Source organism: Theobroma cacao, chromosome 9 (genome assembly GCF_053813885.1).
Source record: "Theobroma cacao isolate CCN51 chromosome 9, ASM5381388v1, whole genome shotgun sequence".
NCBI lineage: Eukaryota > Viridiplantae > Streptophyta > Magnoliopsida > Malvales > Malvaceae > Theobroma > Theobroma cacao.
Window position 1 is genome coordinate 6,733,091 of NC_142647.1, and position 21,154 is coordinate 6,754,244.

General features: G+C 34.8%; 4 protein-coding genes across 7 annotated transcripts; 2 read left to right on the top strand and 2 right to left on the bottom strand.

Moving 5' to 3' along the window:
• Positions 1–470: 470 nt before the first annotated feature.
• LOC18588729 (Dynein light chain type 1 family protein) lies at positions 471–2,107 on the bottom strand. The gene is made up of 2 exons (XM_007013326.3): positions 1,604–2,107; positions 471–665 (listed from the first exon to the last, which is right to left on the bottom strand). Exons 1-2 carry the CDS (start codon positions 2,024–2,026, stop codon positions 510–512), a joined length of 579 nt encoding a protein of 192 aa, XP_007013388.3. The 5' UTR covers positions 2,027–2,107; the 3' UTR covers positions 471–509.
• A 2,757-nt stretch (positions 2,108–4,864) lies between these two features.
• LOC18588730 (glyoxylase I 4-like) lies at positions 4,865–6,345 on the bottom strand. The gene is made up of 3 exons (XM_007013327.3): positions 6,022–6,345; positions 5,780–5,885; positions 4,865–5,228 (listed from the first exon to the last, which is right to left on the bottom strand). Exons 1-3 carry the CDS (start codon positions 6,162–6,164, stop codon positions 4,971–4,973), a joined length of 507 nt encoding a protein of 168 aa, XP_007013389.1. The 5' UTR covers positions 6,165–6,345; the 3' UTR covers positions 4,865–4,970.
• A 4,821-nt stretch (positions 6,346–11,166) lies between these two features.
• Positions 11,167–15,845, top strand: LOC18588731 (RNA polymerase II transcription mediator). Of its 3 annotated transcripts, XR_016028338.1 has the most exons (9): positions 11,167–11,350; positions 11,441–11,651; positions 12,283–12,396; positions 12,581–12,666; positions 12,831–13,218; positions 13,299–13,766; positions 13,865–14,185; positions 15,283–15,676; positions 15,787–15,845. XR_016028338.1 is itself a non-coding variant. In XM_088809754.1 (8 exons), the coding sequence occupies exons 1-8, from the start codon at positions 11,262–11,264 to the stop codon at positions 15,607–15,609; spliced, it is 1,917 nt and encodes a 638-aa protein (XP_088665880.1). In that variant the 5' UTR covers positions 11,167–11,261; the 3' UTR covers positions 15,610–15,845. The 3 variants fall into 3 exon arrangements, 2 of the variants coding, with proteins under 2 accessions (XP_088665880.1, XP_007013391.2); XM_088809754.1 differs by having other exon boundaries at positions 13,299–13,679; positions 15,283–15,845; XM_007013329.3 differs by having other exon boundaries at positions 11,168–11,350; positions 15,283–15,845.
• A 139-nt stretch (positions 15,846–15,984) lies between these two features.
• LOC18588732 (testis- and ovary-specific PAZ domain protein) lies at positions 15,985–21,154 on the top strand. 2 transcript variants are annotated; one of them, XM_007013334.3, is made up of 5 exons: positions 15,985–16,291; positions 16,544–17,974; positions 20,231–20,395; positions 20,485–20,536; positions 20,628–21,154. In XM_007013334.3, exons 2-5 carry the CDS (start codon positions 17,718–17,720, stop codon positions 20,715–20,717), a joined length of 564 nt encoding a protein of 187 aa, XP_007013396.1. In that variant the 5' UTR covers positions 15,985–16,291; positions 16,544–17,717; the 3' UTR covers positions 20,718–21,154. The 2 variants fall into 2 exon arrangements, with proteins under 2 accessions (XP_007013396.1, XP_088665881.1); XM_088809755.1 differs by having other exon boundaries at positions 17,687–17,974.

Below are 21,154 nucleotides of genomic sequence, written 5' to 3' on the forward strand. Positions count from 1 at the left end.
GTCATTGCTTGATGATTGAACATCCCAAATCTGAAATCTTCCCCATCTAAATGTTATATAAGTTTTTCCTATTCTTGGAATAACCTGGAACAGTGTTGAATCAATCAGAGAATGAGTCATCACTAATGTGACATAAGTAATTATATTGTTTCTACAGGTAATCTGATCTGACAAAGTTAATTGACTTTAAGACAATACAATCTGATTGATTCATCACTAAATGTGACATAAGTAATTATATTCTTTCTACAGGTAATCTGATCTGACAAAGTTAATTGACTTTAAGACAATACAATACTATTTCTTATTTAAACTCGTTAAATAATGCATGCAAGAATTCATATAAATCTAACACTTTGTCACAGTGTTTTGTCATTTACAAAATTCATGCAGACAAAAAAGAAAAAATTAAGAAGAACAAATTACCATCATGGGAAACTAATTGAGTGAGAACTTGAGAAAAGGAGGAATTATATATTTGATTAAATAACCTTGAATTTCTATTTAACTCAATTTGCAACCCTCTGAACTTTGGTTTTAAATACTAAAATGTACAGTTTCTCCATTGAAAAATAAAGAAAGCAACCTGTTGAGTGTGTAACAAATGAGCCGAAATTTGAGCCCACAATGCAATGCCAGGCCGGTCCATATACTTTATCAAACTCCTGCATGCAAAAAATTGTCAACCATGAGACAAATATATTGGACAGAAAGAAGGTAATACAATGATTGAGTCAAGACAGATTGGACTTTGACATGTACTATTTCACCGTTCACCACATGTCTCAAGGAAAAAGAAAAAGAATAAGACCTGATTATTATAACATGATACTGTTTGTACTGGTTTGAGGTTTTTGTGGCTGTTTTCACATGGCCTGTTGGGTCCTGGTCTGATCTCACTACTAATTCACATACTTGGAGGTTTGAGAATTAAGACTCTTTGATTCTGCTATTGAAATTTACTGGATCTACTTCAAACGTAGTTCATTTAAAAAAGCCCAAAATTCTATTTGAAATAGAGTTACATAAGTAAGTTTTGTGGGTGGCAGATGAGCGACGTGTTAAAATCTTTGTTTCTTTTTTTTTTCCTTCAGGGTACTAAAGAGAGAAAAATTTTCCCATAATTTTACTAATTAGTTCTATTAGAATGAGACTTTCATTTCCAAGATTGTTACGAATAGCATAAACTACTGGTCAATGGTTCCATGTGCCCCTGAACAATTCTCAGATTCTGCTGAAAGAAACAGATCAGAAAGAAAGTCTTAATGTATCTGTCGTGTAGGTATTGTCTCCTTCCTTGTGGGGTTCCATGAATAAAACTCAATCATTCAAACTAGGCAAATCCAAAAAGAAACGCCAAGAAAATTGTTCACAAAACACTTTCAATCTACCTAGCTATAGTAGTTTTGCCATTACCACTATCAACTGTGAATAGAATAAACCTATCTTGCCTCCACAAATTTGCTCATCATTCCTTTTTTCCCCCGGCAATATTAATATGGCAGTGATGAGCTAATGTACAATATGAAAAATTCTTAAATGAGATAGTTATCATAGAATGAAGGGTACTTAATGAAAGAACTGGCTGGCTTTTGAAACATACCTTCTTCATGTTATAAGCCATGTGTTTTGAGCTAAACTTCTCCAAACTATCATAAGTTCTCCTGGCACAGCGGAAGGCATGTACTTGCATGAATCCAGGCATGTCAGAAACCAAAACCTTCACCTGAAGAAATGCAATCACTGATGACAAGTTTGTTTCGACGTGAGACACAGACTTCCTTCCTTCAACAAGCTTTGCTTCTCCTCCTCCTCCTCCACCCCCAACTCCTTCTTTTTCTATTTTTCTCGGGCCAGCCTGCTCTATAGTATGACAATTTTCCAATTTCTTTAACAACGAATTCTGTGAAACAGGCTTGATATTTGCCACTGCAGCTGGCTCGGATTTTGGCTTGTGACTTTTAGTACTGGACCAGTAGAAAGTGCTCAAGAAACCTTTCTTCAGCTTATTCTCTTTGGTAGCCATTAATTTCTTTAGACTCCCTTTCTCTCTCAGAAAGGTGGTAATGTTCTATTCTGTTATAAGTGAAGGTGCAGGTAGATAAAATGTGAGCAGGGGAGGTGTTTGGGAATCATTAGCAAAAAGGAATACCCTTATAAATAATACTATTGATTAGAAAGTAGATGGAATACTTTATAGCAGCAAACCATGTGTTATTGCCTGTGATCGAGGATAATAAACGGGTGGTGATGCTTTGACGAGATTTGATGGGTTTTGTTTTTCCTTGATAATCAGTGTAATGAGGTTAGACTTGATTAGAGTTTTGGGGCATATTTGTCTCCAACGAGTTTGTTTCTGCAGAGCCAGCACCACATGGACCCCTCCCTACACACTCTAGTCCACCGCCTCTCTCCATAAGGTGCCTAACGAAACTGTCACTGTGTTTGTTGTATCCTTACCTTTCTTTTTTTCTTTTATGTAGCACATGAGAGTATAGATATAAGATAGAGTGATGAGAATCTAATAAAAAAAAATGCACAAGAGCAAAATTTATGCTACAAACTCGATTCAATTATAAGTAAATATGGTATCTATACAGATAATGATGGGTGTATTTCTGGTAACAAACGACAGAAAGCAATGATCAAATACTTCTGGATGAGTTTGCAATCTTTGTTAAGTAATGATGGCTCTTATTAATAATTTTGATTTCAAAGTAAGAAACTACCAGTGGCCACATAATTTTCCGTAGGCATGGCCACCAGTTCTTAGAGCTTAAATTCAATTTTGGAAGTATGAATTTGAAGTTTAAAATAGACGAAATGAGATCTAATAAAGGAGGACCACCTCCTGTTGTGTAGCTCAATATCATACTTACTACCAAAAAAAAAAATCAAAGTAGATATTAAATTTGGTTTTAGTTTTAGTTCAAGATAGGTTAATTTAATCTACCCTACTGCTAATTTATCCTGATATATTTATGCCAATGACTCACAAAGAAGAGTATTTCTGATTGGACCACATAGATTCAATCAAGGCATTCTATTGATGAGCTTGTCAGTAGTCGGCTATATAAAAAAAGTTACGATAACCAAAAGGGAGAGAAAGGCTACAAAAGTTTTTTAGTTTGGACCTAGCACGATTAACAGTGCAACGTTCTCTCGATTTCAGTAAATTGACTTAGAAACAAGGGAAGAGCATGTGCATTTCTTCCTTCTTGACTTAGAAGTGAAAAAGGAGTTTGTAATTTTTCCAAACTGCTTAGTTCAACATGTAGTTCAATTGCTCAAGATCTGCATTTCTTATAGTAATCTTCCTTCAAATATCAAATTCTTTACTCCATGATGACGTTATTTTTTTATTAATTTTAATAATGTTTTCAAAATAATGTCATGTCATATTCAAATGACAACATGCAATAGAAGGTAGAGTATGGGCAATTTCGAAGAGAAAAGGATTAAGGTCACCTTCAGATTAAAATACAATATATGGTTGGATTTTTATATACTTGTCAACCTAGAAAAATGATACTAGTACTATTATTTTATCTTCCTCATCACAATTTGACTTGTCGCTGAATATCATTTTGGATCCTTTGATGATCTTCGAATCCATGTCCGTGAATCAAACCAAGGAAACTTCAATCATCTCCAATTAATAAAGGAAAATGGGATAATGTTTAATTTTTGAGGCTATGATATGTATAACAATGACCCTTCAATATGGTCCTCGTAAACCAAAAATTTTGGCCAAAAGCGAAGCCATGGACCTTCAAAATAAGCAGTCCTGTTTATCTGTTTCCCAATTAATAAATGTGACATGAATATGTGGGGGAATGGGGATGGCATATCTGCTTGAGGGGAATTGATGGAAGTTTTTGGAGTCTGGTTGCTTATCTTTAGAATAATAATAATCTATCTAGTTTGTTTCATGGTAGGGCTTTAACTTTCAAAGCTTTAAATGGCCCCCTTGCTTGCAGGAATCTGTGGGCTAAAAGCACGACATCATAAGCCATTTATTGAGATGGTTGTGTTTACTGGTCATTAGCAAGAAAACCGACTTCTTTCGTTATGAACTTTTGCCATTTGGTGTTATCTGATGAACTCTTCATATGATGTTTTCTGATCGTGTGGCTTTCCTTCATCTTTTTGACAGTGCAGGAGTGATCTTGAGGTGGATGAAATTATATTATAACAAGCAACATTACTGAAAGAAACGAATTTTAGCTCTAATAGAATGTAGTAATGGACTTTTGAGGTGTGTGCATAATAAAAAGCATTTCTTTCGTGGTTTCTTCAGCGTTTTTCTGCACTTTATAAAGTAATAGTTGCTTCCTTCTATAATCTTTGTCTGGTAATGTAATTGTACTGACGACAATTGATGAGTTGCTTGACTCTAACTTACTGGTTACTAATCTGTTTTTTATGCTGTACAAGTCTTGGTGTGTTTGAGCTGCTAAGGTTAATTTCGTTGATTAAAGCCAGATAACAGGATGAAATTAAGTTCATTGAATTTACAAGCTAACTCTCTTATAATATGTAGGCATGAATAAAAACATTCTCCAGCCTGTGTCTAGCTGATATAGTCTCACTAATGATCATGATCAATTGATGGGAAAAGAAAAAGAAATAGAGCGTGTTTTGGTGCAAAGAAGTTGGCAATCAACTGTTTGGCTAGGATCTCCCTGCTTCTCCTTGAATCTCTACTGTTACTTGATTTAATGAAGTTTTAGTTGTTTCATCAAAAAATATACAGAGTACAGGAACTAACATAATTTTCTACCCTTTTTTTTTTTCTGTTATTGACCAGAAATATCTTAGAAATTAGCAAAACGGCCAACAGGTTCAACAAGACTTGGAAATATAGAGGAAAATGTTCACAAGTTGGTTAATTAATGATCAATCTTAATTATCTGTTTCGCTACCTATACATGATATAGATTTTAATCTCCAAGACTCCGAGGAAGTCACTAGATATTCACTACATATTCAATGTTCTGCTGTTGCTGCCTCTGAATGTTGCAGTTGATCAGTGAGCAGGACGGCATAGCATCTTGAGGCAATGGAACCACAGGGAGGTTGTCACAGTTGCATACTTCAATCATGGTGCCATCAGGGTCATGGAAGAAGAGTTGATCAACGCGGATTCCGCCGTCCTCTACACCGCCTTTCACGTACTCTAGCTTCATCTCCTTCAATTTCTTCTCCACTGTTGCCATGCACTCACACTGCCAACAACAATTACTTCAATAAATATATATTTACAAATCATACCAAATATCCCAATCGGCATCGGTCAATGATAAAGCTCGTACAGAAAACCGAGTTTAAAAAATATGTTTTCTGTCCTGAAAACCTGCTAATGTGCTGTTAAAACAGGGTCAACTCACTGCCGTGGGAGTTAAGGAAATTAAATGGCCAGTAGCTTGGGATTTTTGGACCATGATAGTGTTTTTCTCTTATGTGGGCCTGTTAATGTGTTTGATTCGAGATTTGGGGCTTTTCGTTCTTTTCAGGCCGAGAAGTAGATTTGGGGCTTGGGGGGATGGTTTCTTCGGGATGTTGCTTGGTTAGGAATTAATGGAGTCTTAGGCTTTGCGATTAGTCCTGCTGCAAGGGAAAAAGGATATTGCGACCCGCCGCGTAACGCGAGCTTCGCGCTGCTTGGTTTGCAAAACAAGTTCTGTCTATGCACTGAATTTCCTTATTAACTCTGAAATATTCCTACTAATATAGTAATATGTAAGTATTAGCATATATGACATGACAATTGACATACCTGGAAAGAAATATGATTGTCCTTGGGATTAATACGGCCAATCTTAGGCATGTTATCAGGATTTTCAGATTGGAGAAGATGGATGCCAATGCCATAATTGAACAGCCTATTCTTGTCAAAAAACTATGAATCAATATTTAATAAAAATACAAGTTTAAGAAAAAACTTGACAAAAAAGAAAGGGGTTCATTTTGTTCTTTCTGTCTTTCTTATGCTTCCGATCTGAGTAGACAGTTCATTACCATGCACCAGAGAAATCAAAGGAACCAGGTCTCTTGATGGGAAAGAAGCCAAGGACATTCTGATAGAAGTCAAGAGATTTCTCGATTGATCTGCACACAAGTGAAACGTGATTCAGGCACTTCAGCTGCAGAGGATTCTCCATGTTTTTCTGCCTTTAATTCTTTCGTCCAATCAAGCTTAAATACTTGCAGCAAAACTTCTATATGCAAGAGAGAGTAATCTTTAGAGAGAAAGAGAAAGATGAAGTAATGGAAGTTGTGGGGAAACGAGTAAGGAGGGTTTGATAAAGATGAAACATTTGGAGATTGGACATCGCTCTGCCTTGCCTCTATATATAGAGGACTGACAAGGGTTATCTTCTATGTGCATGAGCTCATTCGATGAGATTTCATTTTATCCCTTTTTCTTTTCGAATTTGGTAAATGAAGACAAGATTACTCAATCGGGCGGTATCTTATCATCATTAAACAATCACACGTAGATTCCACGTTTATAATTGGAAAAACAGATTAGGAAGCAATTTTACTTTTCGTTGACAACTAGGTAATTTTATATATATATATATCCTGTATGACAATTATGTTGCTGACAGAACAGCTGTCTCGACCGTGTGAAACTATTCATCCATAAGCCAAACTTAAAACCAGAGCCCCCTGGCGGTCAGTGGTTCTGATGAGACAAAATCTTTGCAACAAAAACAATTGGTTTTTCACTTCCACTTCGTTGACAGGTTGTTTTGGTTGTATCCTCAAGCATCGTACCACAATCAAAATTCGCTTAGGTTTTCCGCCCTTTCCTGCATGCTAGGAAATTTCCTCTTCTTCTTCCTTTTTTGTTTCCCCCAAACACAGCCGTTATTCACTACGGATTTCTAATCTAAGCTAGACCCTATCAAAGCTTCATGCCTTCGTTTTGGAGTTGTACATAAATAATTTAATTAATTAAATTTGTAGCCTGAATACGCTGTCTTGCCTTGATTCATTGTCATGCAAGGCAGTAAGGCAGCTACGCTAAATATTTTTCGGTATCGATTGTGATGTCCATTTTCCATTAATTGTACCTAAATAATGATTATTAGGTATGCAAAGCGTGTTTCGCATAAAATATTAGTGGTCTCGAAATTTTCTGTCGTTTACTTGTTGATGTTTCTATGATTTACATAATCCCCAAATGCTGCTCCATGCCTCAAAGAAGTAATGAACCAATGGAATTCAGTGCTTGAGCAGACGTGAAACACTAGAGATGGATTTAGTTAGAATATTGCAAGTGCTGATTTCTTGAGACAGACATGCAAACTGCCAGTTTTTGGCACTCACATCCGCTAATAAACGCGTGGTGAAAGTAGCTTTCGCCAATATAAAGGAAAACAAAAAACAATTCCATGACCCTTGTCTAGCACATGTGAGGTACGCAGAGACGAAAGGGCATGACCATGACCACATAATTCTTCTTGCTGTAATCGATGGGAATTGTGGAGATCCTAAGCTTATCACAAGAAATTAATTAGCATCGTCTGAATTATTGTTATTATAATAATAATATATAAAAGGCAAGTAGCAAATGATATTATATTTTTGTATATATTATTAAATTAATTATTTTGTCCTTCCTTAACACAATATATACCTTTCATAATGATTATTTATTTATTTATTTATTCACATCAATTAAAATTCTTATTAAAGTAAACTTTCTTTGATTGATAATTTTTTATTCACTTAAATATTAATTCATTTTTTTATTAACGTTGAAAGCCTGAATAAAGTAAACTTTTCCTAATTGATAATTTTTTTTATTAAATTATATTAGATAATTTTTATCCATCAATTTTCTTATAAACATTTGAAGTCCTTATTAAAGTAAATTGTTTTTTATAAAATGTAAGTTTGGCTACATTAAAAGCTAAAAGAAAAAAAAAAGAGAATTAGAAATTGTTATCTACCCCTTTCCTTTTCAATGTTCAATTCCTTGTTAAAATAAAATAATGATGTCTTTAAATTTTTTTATAAAACGCCTCTACAAGATATTTTTGATATATTATAGTGTCACAAGAAATTCACCGTACCTTACTCCATTTAAATGTTTAATTAAGAATAATGGTGTAATAATAATGTCATTGATACCATTCTTATAAATATAACTAAGCAACACATATAAAAATATTGAAAAAAGCAATTAAAATAGAATAATACCACAAAATGATGGTTAAGGAAATTTAAACTATTATTTTTAATATAATAATTTAGAATACATTACAATTATGTATCTAATATGTATATAAATCATAATCTATCGAGATTTAAATTATTTTTACTATATCCTTTCTATAAATTTTTTATATGTATTTTCCTATCTCATGTTTATGGATGCTATAGGTATGTACCACCTAGTTTGCTAAAAACTTAGAGGTTACCTCTACCCAAGGCAATCGATTACACTTTCATTATTATTCCATTGATTTTTTATTAATTCTTTACACAAAAATTAAACTTTATTCAGAAAAAATCTTTTTAATTGAAATGCTGATAAACTAATTATTAAAATATACAATAACTTTTAAATCTTTTAAAGGAAAACACTTTTACTTTTTTAATTAAAATTTTTTTTCTTTAAAGTTAATTAAAAAATCATGTCAGATTGAATAGAATATATTAAAGGGTTAGAAGTTTTCAAAGTAAGAGAACCAATATTCTTTTGTTTTTCTCAATTTTTTGATATGTTAGTTTTCTTAATTTTTAACGATATTTTTATAATTTAGACATTTAAAACACATTTAGGGTAATGTGATTAAAAAAATAACATTATTGTATATTAAAAATCCATGTCATGCAGTGCACTAAAGGCATGTTATATGTTTTGAAGGTACATCTATCCATTTACATACTAAATCATTTATGTATAACACAGGTGTAACAAAGTTTAATTATTATAAAATGTTTTAAACACCTTTAGGTATAAAGAAATAGCAAAAAAGTATGTTATATATATGATTACAAATTTTTTTTGGAAATGTCAAAAAATATCTAAATTTATATATTACATTTTTTTTCTCAATCAATAAAAATCTTTTTTATTAATAAGGTGGAGGGTCATTTTAAAGAATACCAAACATAAAAACCGTTCAACAATAAAAATAAGAAATAACAGTAAAAAAGAAAACAGACAGTGCCTAAATATTCCATATCTAATGACAAACATCAAAAGAAAACTTCAAATTGATCTCCCTTTTGAATGTTATAAAGTGAACTAGTGTTCATTGAGCTGATGCCAAACAATTTTACTAATACTTTCTACTTTCATGTTATGTTTTTCACTGTATATGTCTTTAGATACACACAATAATCCTTGACTTTCCTAACCCAAAATTTTATATCAAAGTCATCAACTTTTGGGAAAACAAAACTATGTTCTGTCTGCATAATGCTGAGTTAGAATGAATAATATTGTTAATATTTGCCAATCTTATGTGATTTTTTTTTTCAACTTTGATCTTATTACATTTAAGAGGTTATAGCCAAAACCTAAATTCCTTGTATAGATCTCCCAACAATTAGAGAGAAGTAATAGTTTTTAACTAATTAAGGATGTCTCCTATATCCTAACTTTATTGATTGAAGAAAGTAACAATGGCTACTTTCTATTATATACATAATTGAAAGCTGAATTCAGCTCGCTATATATAAAAGAAGTCGCCGAGGAGAGCAGGAAAATTAAATCGGGGAGTGCAACGGAGAGAGAGGCACAAAATACCAGTACAAGTAATTAACTAATTCAACCATCTTTTTGGGGGTAGGTACATGATTTTTGGAGTCTGCTAAGAATAGTCTTCCTACAAACATGAGAGAGTAGTGTTTGCCTACTGCACTGCAGCTACCAAGAGTTTTCGTGATGACTGGTTTCAAGCTGTTCAAAGTCTGCTCCAACGCCAATCTTTGTGGACTTATCAGTGTGGTCCTTTAAAACCACTGCCATTTCAACATATTTGCATCACCGATTGTGCAATATGCTAACTTCCTGCTGGAGGCCAAAACTAGGCACAGGTCACAAGTAGGATTCTCGGCTTATGGCCAAAGCCTTCTCACGGTTCTGTTGATCAGTAAAAATGAAAAAATGGGTTAGAAAGTCAATGTTCAATAGGGCAATGCCGTATGTCCATGGATCACTTCTAGAAAACATTTTACCGAAACTGATCAGTTCAAAGTACGTAGTTGTTGAGAAAGAAATTGAATTCAGAAACCAAAACGTCATGGAAATTAACGTGGCAGGCAGCCATCCGGAAGCAGGCATATCTATGATTTTCAAATGCTGTCTATATCAGGTCTGCAACATGTTTCATTTTTCAAACATTGTCAATCTTTGTTAAGTATGATCAAAATCACGTCCACTAAAAAGTTGTACTTCGAGCTGTGCACTGTGAACAGAATAAATAAAAAGCATTTTGCATATAACCCGGCCGGTTAGACCTAAACTTTTATTCAAAATTTCACCCTCTAATCATGGAAAAACTCTGCTATGCGCTTGGATTTATTAAAAACATGAAAGAGAATGAAAATATAATATGCAAATGGGAACAACAAACTTTTTCAAATGACATACCCCGAGGACTTCCATGCTTACACTGCTTCTCCTACTGAAAATGATGGATAAAAAAAATTAGTGGAATTGTGATTTAATTACGTTCAAATGGTGTTCTTCTAGATGGTGAAATTATATCAACAACATCACAAAATTAGTGTGACACGGTTTTTCAACGTAAATTTGATTTGTCGTATAAAATATTACTCAAATTTTAATTAATACTTTTTTTTTTAATTTTATGTGAATGTTTTCGTAAATTTTATATATAATGAGAAATAAATTTATTTCATATATTTTAATCTACTAGTTGAAATCAAAATTTCTAAATTAAATTTTTAAATTTAACCTTAATTTTTTTTTTTTTGAAAATTAGGTTATGTTATTTATGCCCTTTTTTTAATTATTTCTAAATGTAACAGTCTCCTTTCTTGGTTAATTGGGTTTGGGTTAAAAACACAAATTAAATAAGCCTAAGCCTGCTTCCCTACTGGGCCTTCCCCTTCTATTCTCCAACTTCAACAAAAGGCCCTATCCATCGTTCAATCCTGAAATCCCATGGACAAAACGGACTTTTCACTTCTAAATCTCTGTAACACTGAACTCCCAACGCTTTCTTCTAGGGCTCGATTCAAACATTTTCCCTCAGATTTTCCGGGAAAAAATGGACGGAAACCTAGAAATCTCCCTGGATAAGCTCCCCGTTAGAGCCCTCGATGCCATCGAAGAAAACGGCGTCGAACGATACCCTCAGTAAGCTTTTCTTTCTGATAAAATTCCTTCTTCATATACTTTCCGCTGCGTGCTAATGGTGTTTCTTTTTTTAAATGTTGTGTTGTGTAGCGAGTTAAGCTACGACGAGAAGCGAGTGTCGCTGATACGACGAATAGACTTCGCGTGGGCGTTGGAAACTGACGAAGAAAGGGAGAGGAAGAAGAAGCAGAAGAAGAAGAACTCCAAAGATGCTACCGCAACGTGGCAGTGGCAGAGCATGGTTGAGAATCTCCAATTGGCTCACCAGGAGCTCTCCGTTATCATCGACCTTATCAACACGGTAAATTCCGTAGCTATTGGTGGTTTACTGAGGTTTTCTTTCGTTGTTGCTTTTGTTGCTTACTCCTGTAAATTCTCAAAAGTAGAATTACATTTGACTGAAAAAGAGTAAATAATTAAATGAAAGATTAGGTTAAGAATAATTGCTGGATACAAAGTAAAAACATGCATTTTTAATATTTCGAGTTTGTAGTCTGCTTTTGCTTTTGTATTGAAACGCAAGCAATAAGTTAGTAAGGCAACTAGACATTGTGTTTGTATATTGTGTATGATTATATAAATTTTACTTGATTGAATTTAATGCCATTATCTGGCCTTGTTTCAATTTTTTAAACTTTTTTTTTCTTCTCAAGTAAAAAATGAGAATCATCACAGTTGAAACTTGGTGTCCTGTATTGCGGCATCATTGTTGTTGGGCTTGAATGCTTGAGCTCTGAAGGTAAACAGGGTTGTAGGAAACATTTCTTTTTTGTTAGTGAATTCAAAAGCTATAGGTGAAGTTTTGTTTAGCTTCTTTGTCCAGTTGTGTTTCCGTTTCCTTGATATAGTGAGTTCAAAAATGTATAGTGCTGCGTTTTTGAATGTTATATGAGAAGTCATTTAAATCAAATTTTTATTCTTTTTTGTTAAAGGTGGAAGCTAATGATGCTGTAACAGTGGCTGGCATGACAAGGCCAAAACCATTGCCTAATGAGGTCCTGTCTGATCTTGCTGTATCTGCTGCAACCAAGCTACAATGTTACCGGGTATTCTTCTCCTTTTTCTTCTGGGAAATAGAAGTGATGCTCTCAACTCTCTGTTCAATTTAAGTTTGAGTTGTATAACATATGGGGTTGTAATTACCCTTTTCATTGAAAATATGCCTATTTGTCTAGGTATTTATTGAAACAATTTTGTGATTTCCTGTTGAATTTTACTTCTATATTGCAGCATCTGGGTAAATACTTCAAACAGTCTGCCAAAGCTTTGGAACAGCAGATTGCTAGGGAAGCAAGATTTTATGGTGCTCTAATAAGGTATCCCTCTGCATTCATGTAAAAGAATATTTATTTGAAATGTTGATGCTATGATATTCCATCTTCTTGACTCATTATTCTATAAGCTCATTTGTGCGATTGATATTGTGCAAGCCTAGTTCGTTTACATACTCCATTTTTCTTATTTCCTAACAAGCGGATAGATTGCAGCAAAATTGGAAAGTTAAACGGCAACGAGTGGCAGCTCCGTCTTCCAGCAACGAAGGCTTCACTATTGATCTTTTTGATAATTCATTATATGATTCAGCAACAATTTCTCGTCCTTCCTCTCTATCTGTCATTCATATTGAACATGATTCAGCTGGAATGCTGGCTATCAACTTACCTTCAAATTCATGTCACTCTCTTCATTTTGGTTTTCTTGGTGTGCATTCTGCTGATATCCCAAAAGAATCAAGTAAGATTAAGACTCATGGCTCAGTTGATCAGACCACAAGAGACTCTCAGAAAGAATCAATGAGTGATGATGAGAGTGTTAAAGAAACGCATTTGCTCCTTCGGGAAGTTCATCAATCAATCTTTAATGATCAGGTAGATTTTGCTTTCTCTTAGCCCTTTTATGACTTAATATGCTTTTATTTGTTTACTATAATTATGTTTCTTTGGTTCAGGTGTTTGATATGGTGAATCGTGAAGCATTCAACCAATCTGCTGGAGTCAATGTAACTGGAATACGAGAAAATTATCTACAATTGAGCATAGGTCAAGGAACCTCTCTGTTCATATCACTTGTGCCATCTAGTAAGGGCGATGATCAGGCTGTTGACACTGCCAATGCCCAGAATTTGGAGTCTGCAATTGTATCTTTGGATTCATTTGATGATGTGAAATCAGGAGAAGGAAAACATGATATTACTGAAAAGAAATGGGGTTTCCCTAATCGTATCAGTTGTGAAATATATCTACAGCAAATTGTTCATGAACATGCATTCATAAAAGGGAAGGATAGACCAAATTCATCTGGTACTCGAGTATCTGGTCAATCAGGAAAGGTTGGATCTGGTCTTCTTGGTCATTTCAGTCTGTCTCTGGCTCATAGAATTTTTTCAAACAGAGTTCTTATGAAGCTGGAAAATGTGGTATTTTCCCTATTAATCATTTGACATGGATTAGTGACTAGTTTTCTTTAGATTCCATTGTTCTTACTTTTTACTATGACTTTCCATGATATCTGTAGGTTTGTAGGGTCCCATATCTCCATTTGATGACCCATCCTACTTGGCATTCTCGGACATCTTCCTGGACAATCTTTATGAAAGTTCCTCAGTCCATTCTTCATGTGGAGTCCCAATCCCAAAAATCAGACTTCCAGAACATGAAGGATGCTATAAAATCACAATTTCGTACCAAGGTGGTGGTGAATGATGACCGTATCAATGTTGAAGGGGAAGGTGCTCCTAATGTTGTCGGACTGTTCAAAAGAAGTTCTGAGGACATATGTTCTGTAAACAAATATGACTGTGACTTGGCTGATCTTCCTGTTATAATACTGCAGCAGGTAGGTTGCTATTGTCAGTTTCTAGGATTGCTACAATCTTAAGACTGTCGATTTATTGGGAAACAGGTTATGAAGTTCTAAATAGATTGTCCTGCTGATACGATCTGCATCTCATTTGATATCTGATATACATTTAAAGCAATGAGGCTGCCAAACGACCTAATATTGGAATAATAAGATTAAAATGATTGCTCCTCAGCACTGACATAGAATTATAGATATATTTGAAATACATGTATTCTACTATCATTTTGAAAATGTCTAAATGTACTCTCTGTTTTGCATAGTATAAATCATTACTTTTCCTGTGCTGAGAGATTGAAATGAATCTTTAGTCATAGTTACTTTACTGAGTTATGGTTGAGAGAATACCTTTGTAATTTGAGCAAATTTGAAATATGGTGTGGAAGCTATACCTTAATGGAAACGTCTGCTGAACCTTGGTGGTACAGAAGTTCTGGTTCTGCAAAGCTGAAGATTTTAAATTATCAGAATCAAGACAAGGATGGCATAATTTATGCTTAGAAAGTTAAGAGGGTAGTGCAAATTCCTCAACCTACTTGGTTGTGTGAGTACCAATCATGTGATTACCCTGAGAGTTTTTACCTAAACTGAAGTGATTAGATATTAATGTGGAGAAAGAGGTGCCTTTGCTTAAAGAGGAAGCAGGGATGATAGAGAAGCACGAGGAGAAAGTGAAATGTGAAAGGAAAAGATGTTTACCTTTTTCTCAGTGAGAAATATGGCCCTATTTCTCATGTTTGCTTTTTTCTGAGCTCTCTCCTACCAAGCAATGGAAACAATGATTTTTATCTTCCATTTTCTACCCGCTAGCACCCATTTTTATCTCCTAGCAGATACAAATTTTAGTTATTGACATTAAAATAGGTTGTTGTTGCATAATCACTAAGTAACTGTGAATTTGTCTATTTAACTTTTGTTATTTGGCGAGTTTAGTGTAGGCTGTATGCTGCTGTTCAATCTTGTTTACTCACATTCTTCTTGAGGTGTGATCAGAAGATGCATGTATTTGCTTGTTTAGGTATTTTACTGGTATAGTCCTTCCATGTGATTGACACGTCTGACTCTGGCTACAGGTTGCAAGCCAAGTTATTCGTTGGCTTCATGAGGAAGCTCTCATGGTGGGAATAAAAACAAATCGTGATTTTCTGTGCTTGACTTTTGAGCTAGAACAGGGGGAGACTGTTAGCCTGGTGGCCCATGTGGACCCAGAAGACATTCAAGGCTGCATCTCTTGGTGGTTAGTGATGGAAGATGGATTTGCAGAGGATTGGAAACTTCAAATGGACATGTCTGATGGTGCATCCGAGTATAGAAAGTTTTTGGGGCATTTATCTTTGGACGTGTTATACTCAACATTAATGGACTTGGTTAGCTTGTGCGGTGGAGGTGGAAACCATTGAGCCTGCATAAGTTTCTTCTACATTTCATCCCGTTCAAGTGGTTCCTATACGCAAATCAACATTACTTGTAATATTAGTTCCTGTATGATCATGAAAGTAATTTCACTCTTTGGTTCTCTTTACTAATAGATGACTTAAAAAATTTTACTAATTGCATGGATTGTTGTAAATGGGCAGCTGGATAACAATTGATGATTGTTGTTGATGGTGACGATGATGAACTGGTTAGTGTTCAATCAGTGTGCAATCCAAAATCAGCAGTATCCTTTCTAGTGTAGCATCTTTCAACTATCCTCGGAAGATTTGTTCATATTTGTTTCTCTTCTCCAACTCATCTAGCGTCCACACCCTGTTTGTGTCTCGCTACGCGTTGCTTGTATCTTTCTGGCCAGCTATTGGGAATTAGGAATGGAGTGTTTTACTCATTGACTGTCACAGGTTAGAGCTGGTTTAAGGTTACAGGTTTGGACGAAGAAGGCCAGGTTAGATCGCTTTCATTTCGTTAATTGTTGACCCAAAGAGAAAATGTCACTTTCATTTCAAACAACAAACAAAGAAGAGTTGGCCAGAGGTGGCATCAGAATTGTCAGAACGAGCCTTCATGTCCAAGCAACCTCCCTGGGAAGTTCTCCGGAGTCCTGACTTCACATTTCTGTTATATGAAAACGATGGGTGACTTCAGGTTTGCTGTTCTTTTTATTCATTAATCTGTTTATATCTTTCACTTATTCTTCGCTTATAAGGATTAAATTTGACTTTATGCACATGTAATACAGAAACCTTTTTTCTTCTCGTATTTCATTTTTCTACGCTTGACAAGAATTGGAGAAGAAATGAAGTGCAAATTTAGAAATGATTGAAATAGCATGTGCCTTTGCACCTATATCCCAACTTCCCCAAATTCTTAACGGATTTTGCAACTTTTGAATGACAGGTTATCGATCTTATCCAATTGTCCACCCGTTCCAGCTCAGTTTGAAAAAGCAACATTCCCTTTACTTTAGGCAGCTGGAATTGGAAGATAATCATATGCTTATCTTTAATGAAGTGGCGGCCAAGCATCCCCCCACCCCCCACCATTCTTGCTTTTCAATCTAGCATCTAAACTAAAACACAAAAAGACCTTCCTTTCTTTCCCATGATGTAAGAAAGTCAAAGCAAAAGAAACAAAACCATTGACATTCAACATTCCCACCAATCACCTCTCGCCACGTGATCAAATATCACCCTTACGTGACCAAAGATCAGCGATCATCATTGACTTCATTTTATGTTAACCACCAGGTTAAGATTTATTATTATAAAAATGATAACTCTTAGCTAAAACCAAAATATAATTTCCAAAAAGGTAAAAAATTTATAGAAGTTCCCCACCACGCCCCCCGCCCCAGCCCCAAAAAAGAAAAATATGAACACATTCTTTCTTCGAAGAACAGGAAACGTATCACTTCATGACTTCACCGTTTCATCTCCTTTTATTCCGTTTGAGACAGATCCTCTTCGTCACCCATAAAACGACACATAGTTTAACGAACAAGTTTCTTTCTAGCAGGGAACTGAAAACACCAAAAGACTAAACTACCCATTTGGGTATCATTTATTAAACCAATTTTTGGCAGATTTTTTTGGTATTTTATTTATAAAAAATCTTTGGCATTGATGACCAGAATCAGGGAAACTATTACGTGGGTATCGAGGAGAAGCTGAATCTGTATCTGGGTTTTGGAGATTTTGTGGGGCTTGTAGATGGGTTTGTAGTGACACTCTTCATTTTTCAAAATTTTTTAAAGATTTTTTATTGAATTCTATTAGATGATAAAAATTGAAATTTGCTAGCTGGGTTCCTTGAGTAATTTCATTTTCCCTCTGGGTTTTCATTTTTCATTGATTTTTGTTGAGTTTTTAAATTCAATTTCCTTAGAGTTTTGATTCAAAAAGTTGTGATTTTGACATTGGAGTAGGGTTTAACAGTAAAAAGTACGAAATTTTACTTGATTCTTTGTGGAAATTTCATTCCAGGAAGCGGGTTTTTTTAACAGTTCTTTGAAAGATTGATTTTTTTTTTCTCTTTTTTGAGGGAGTTCGTGTTGTGTCAGAGGGTGTAAAAAATGTCAGGTGGGACACCAGGTGGTGGTGGATATATGAGGCAAAGGCATAGTCAAGGCTATGCATCAGGCAATGAGGACCTCGAGGATGACGCCTGCTCAAGGCTACATCCTTTGTCACCGGCAACTCCGAGAAGTAGGACGTGGACTGAGATTCTGGAGAATGTGCTTTGGGTTGGTTCAGCATTGTTCATTATCTACTTTGGTGATAGACACTCCAATTTGATATATCTATTGTGGCACGATGAGCGAATTAGAAGGTAAGTGACTGGATTGAATTTTATACTTTGTGTGGTTTAGAGTACTCAAATTTTGCGTTTTATGTATGATTTATGAGATTTAGTTGTTAGTTAAGTGCTTATTCTTGAATGTTGTTTTTTGGCTGTCGAATAGTTGCTAGTATCCTGTTCTATATAATTATGGTATCTGAAAACTTGTTATGGCCCTTGACAAGTCTCTTTATTCTCTTTGCTTTGGATGCTTCAATGACAAAGTGCCTTGGAGCTAATTAAAATTGTAACTGAAATGGGAGAACCTAGTTAAAAACAAAAATTCCTAAGGGCTCCTGAGATTATTGGAAATGCTGCTTTCAATTGGTTCAGAAGTCAAAGTGCTCCGGAGCCATTTGCAAATTGTAGCTGAAATGCAAGTAGTGCTTGAACCTCTAAATTGGTGGACAACAAAGTGGAACTACATTGCTGTTCCAGAGCTCCAAGTATCCATTTCAAGTGCCGCTTTGCACTTTGGTGTTAGCTCTATTTTGATATCAATCTTTTGGGTTGCTGAATGATTGTTTGTGTGCCGAACATCTGCTCATTCAATTTTAGCATATATGGGAACTTATGTACACAACACGGGATGGAGCAGCTCAGAAAAAGAGGCTACTCTGTTGTGGATAAAGATATTAGATTTTTTTGTGGATTTATTTAAATGTGCAAAAAAAAATTGTTTAAAAAAACTTTACCTTTTGGGATAATGTTTGTTTTAAATTTTATAGGGGAAAAAACTGATTAATATGAATACTTTATGGTCAGTAGGAAACCTGTAATGTCTAATCTTCTAATTTCTTCTTTTCTTCATGTATGTGAGCAGGTGACTGTGTGTATGTTTGAATTCGTTTTTGCATGTGCACCAAAGTGATGAAACCAAGCACTTTATGAACAAGCATATTTTTACAAGAGAATGGAAGAAATGTATCCCTGATTATTAGCTAATTGAATTTGCTTATTGAGTATTTTAGTGCACATGAGTAGTGTTTGGTTTATTTTATGTAGTTTTCATGATTAAGATTTTATCATATATGTCACACTGTTTCCTATACTATGTCTTCAGGATGAAGGCTTTTGGTTGATAATTGCGAGATGATGAAGAAATATCATGTGTTTGGTGTGTTTTCCTATTTATCATGTACTTTCCTCTCATGTGATGAGGCACTTCTTTTAACCTGGGACTTTATAATGGATATGACACAAGACAAACTAAAAGGCAAAATAGTTTTATCTAGCTAGTTTTCATGTTCCGACTAAGTTGAATTTACTAGTATCAATCATTCTGTACAATCTATTATGGCACAGAACCTGATTATAGATCATGATATAAACTAAATTTTTATCTTTCGAGATCAGAGAATCAAATGTCTGAATGATGTGATCATGCAGGATCATGCATTTTAAGTCCTTCACATGGCTTTCACATTATGTTTGCTAGATATGTAGACATGTTGACTACATTGCTAAAAAAGTGAAGTTCGATCCTACATAGTGACTAACAGCCTACTTGTGGGAACCTTTGAATTTAATACACAATTGTCTCTTTGAGTTCCGTCAATTGCGTTTTAAAAGTTATGCTTCAAGCCTCATTCAGTTTTTCTATCAAGAAAGTACCACCATGATTAATAATCAATTCCTAACATAATGGAGATGATGGGCTTGTTAGGAATTGGGATCTTAAATTATTGACCTTGTGCAAGTAATGCAATTTACTTTTCTTTCTTGTTGCGACTTCTTCAATGATATCATGACCAATGGAAAATTTACTGGTAGCATCTTTACCCCCTTTGAATTAGAGTAGTATTTTTCCTTATCTTTGTTCTTTTCTCCTGGACATTTTAATGTTAAATTGGAGTGATGATGAGACTGTTTTCACCTTGTTCCACGCTCTTAACATCTATCCAGATATCTCCTCTGGCTGTGAATCAAAACTCAGTGATTTGAGCATCTTCTTAATTTTATCTAACATACAATGTATGAATTCTCTGTAATGTAGCAAACATCAGAACCCTTTATGTTTTAGGTAAATTTTGTGATAACATGATTCTTCTGAACAATCACAATCATCCTTTTAGTTATAATTTGCAACTTGCAACATTTTCTCGATTTGTAGTTTGCAGTAATGATTTTTTATTTCATATTCAGTTTGTAGTTGCTCACAGCTCAGCATTGACATATTGTGTAGTTGTTCATGGGTGTGATTCAGCTTATATGTCTCCCATCTTATGTCATTTAATATGTGTGCAGAATGCCTTTGTACCTTGGCTTGGTAGGGATTGGATTGAATATTGCCATCTTCTTTTATACGAGTATGTTGGCATGGAGTGTAAGGAGGTTTGATGAAAAGTGGGAATTATTAAGCATATCAGCTTTGCCAATTATTACCTTGCTTGGACTTGTCTCCTTTTGCTTGTAAGGGAAACAATTGTGTTATTTCTTCATATATTTGTTGGGTGGCATATGTACTTTCTTTTCAAGTTTTGCTAATATTTTTAATACAGGCTCTGCTTTGCTCTGTGGCCGATCTGGGGTTTCTTGACCCTTCCTCTTCTGGTACATATCACCGCACTTATTTTGTTGTTTCACTTGACTGATATTATACTTGTGGAAACTGTCTAATTTTCACTATTTTGTTTATCTGCAGTTCACACTGTTTATGGCTGGTTTGGTTGTGTACCCTCATATCATGATTGAGACATTTAGGCCACAAAATGAATTTTTCCGTACAGATTAAGCTTTCTGGTATAAAGACAGTACTGACTTACATAAAGACTTACAATCTAGAAGATGGATAGTTGGCAGCATCAGTTATAGGCTGAAGTTTTGTTTATCGTTCTGTCTTTGCTTCTCATGACAACGTTTTGCCCTGTCGATGCCAATGATGATACAGCTGATTGTCTTTTATCAGTCAGTGATTTTACATTGAAATGTCGACCCTGCCTCGATGATGCTTGCTGCACCTTATTATTGCATCTTAGGATTTTTGAGTTCTATGATCAAAAATGGAGGGCAGGTCTCTTCAACTTTTAACTTTTGTGTTCATCGTATTTTTCTTTCAGATAGAAATTCTTTTGCAGTGAACCACATCTCTTTCGCTGAGCATTCCCTTGTGTTTCTGCAATGTACTGGTCTGAAAGAAAGAGGATATAACGAAAAAGAGTGTGGTTTTCA

Bases quoted from the DNA above. Each gene is read 5' to 3' on its own strand.
- LOC18588729 (XM_007013326.3), bottom strand. From the start codon at position 2,026: ATGGCTACCAAAGAGAATAAGCTGAAGAAAGGTTTCTTGAGCACTTTC. The intron at 666-1,603 runs GTATGTTTCAAA...TTTTGCATGCAG, and splicing joins TGGCTTATAACATGAAGAAG to GAGTTTGATAAAGTATATGG.
- LOC18588730 (XM_007013327.3), bottom strand. From the start codon at position 6,164: ATGGAGAATCCTCTGCAGCTGAAGTGCCTGAATCACGTTTCACTTGTG. The intron at 5,886-6,021 runs GTAATGAACTGT...TGACAAGAATAG, and splicing joins TTTGATTTCTCTGGTGCATG to GCTGTTCAATTATGGCATTG. The intron at 5,229-5,779 runs GTATGTCAATTG...TGTTGTTGGCAG, and splicing joins ACAATCATATTTCTTTCCAG to TGTGAGTGCATGGCAACAGT.
- LOC18588731 (XM_007013329.3), top strand. From the start codon at position 11,262: ATGGACGGAAACCTAGAAATCTCCCTGGATAAGCTCCCCGTTAGAGCC. The intron at 11,652-12,282 runs GTAAATTCCGTA...TTTTTGTTAAAG, and splicing joins TCATCGACCTTATCAACACG to GTGGAAGCTAATGATGCTGT. The intron at 13,219-13,298 runs GTAGATTTTGCT...TCTTTGGTTCAG, and splicing joins AATCAATCTTTAATGATCAG to GTGTTTGATATGGTGAATCG.
- LOC18588732 (XM_007013334.3), top strand. From the start codon at position 17,718: ATGTCAGGTGGGACACCAGGTGGTGGTGGATATATGAGGCAAAGGCAT. The intron at 20,396-20,484 runs GTAAGGGAAACA...TTTTTAATACAG, and splicing joins GGACTTGTCTCCTTTTGCTT to GCTCTGCTTTGCTCTGTGGC. The intron at 20,537-20,627 runs GTACATATCACC...GTTTATCTGCAG, and splicing joins TCTTGACCCTTCCTCTTCTG to TTCACACTGTTTATGGCTGG.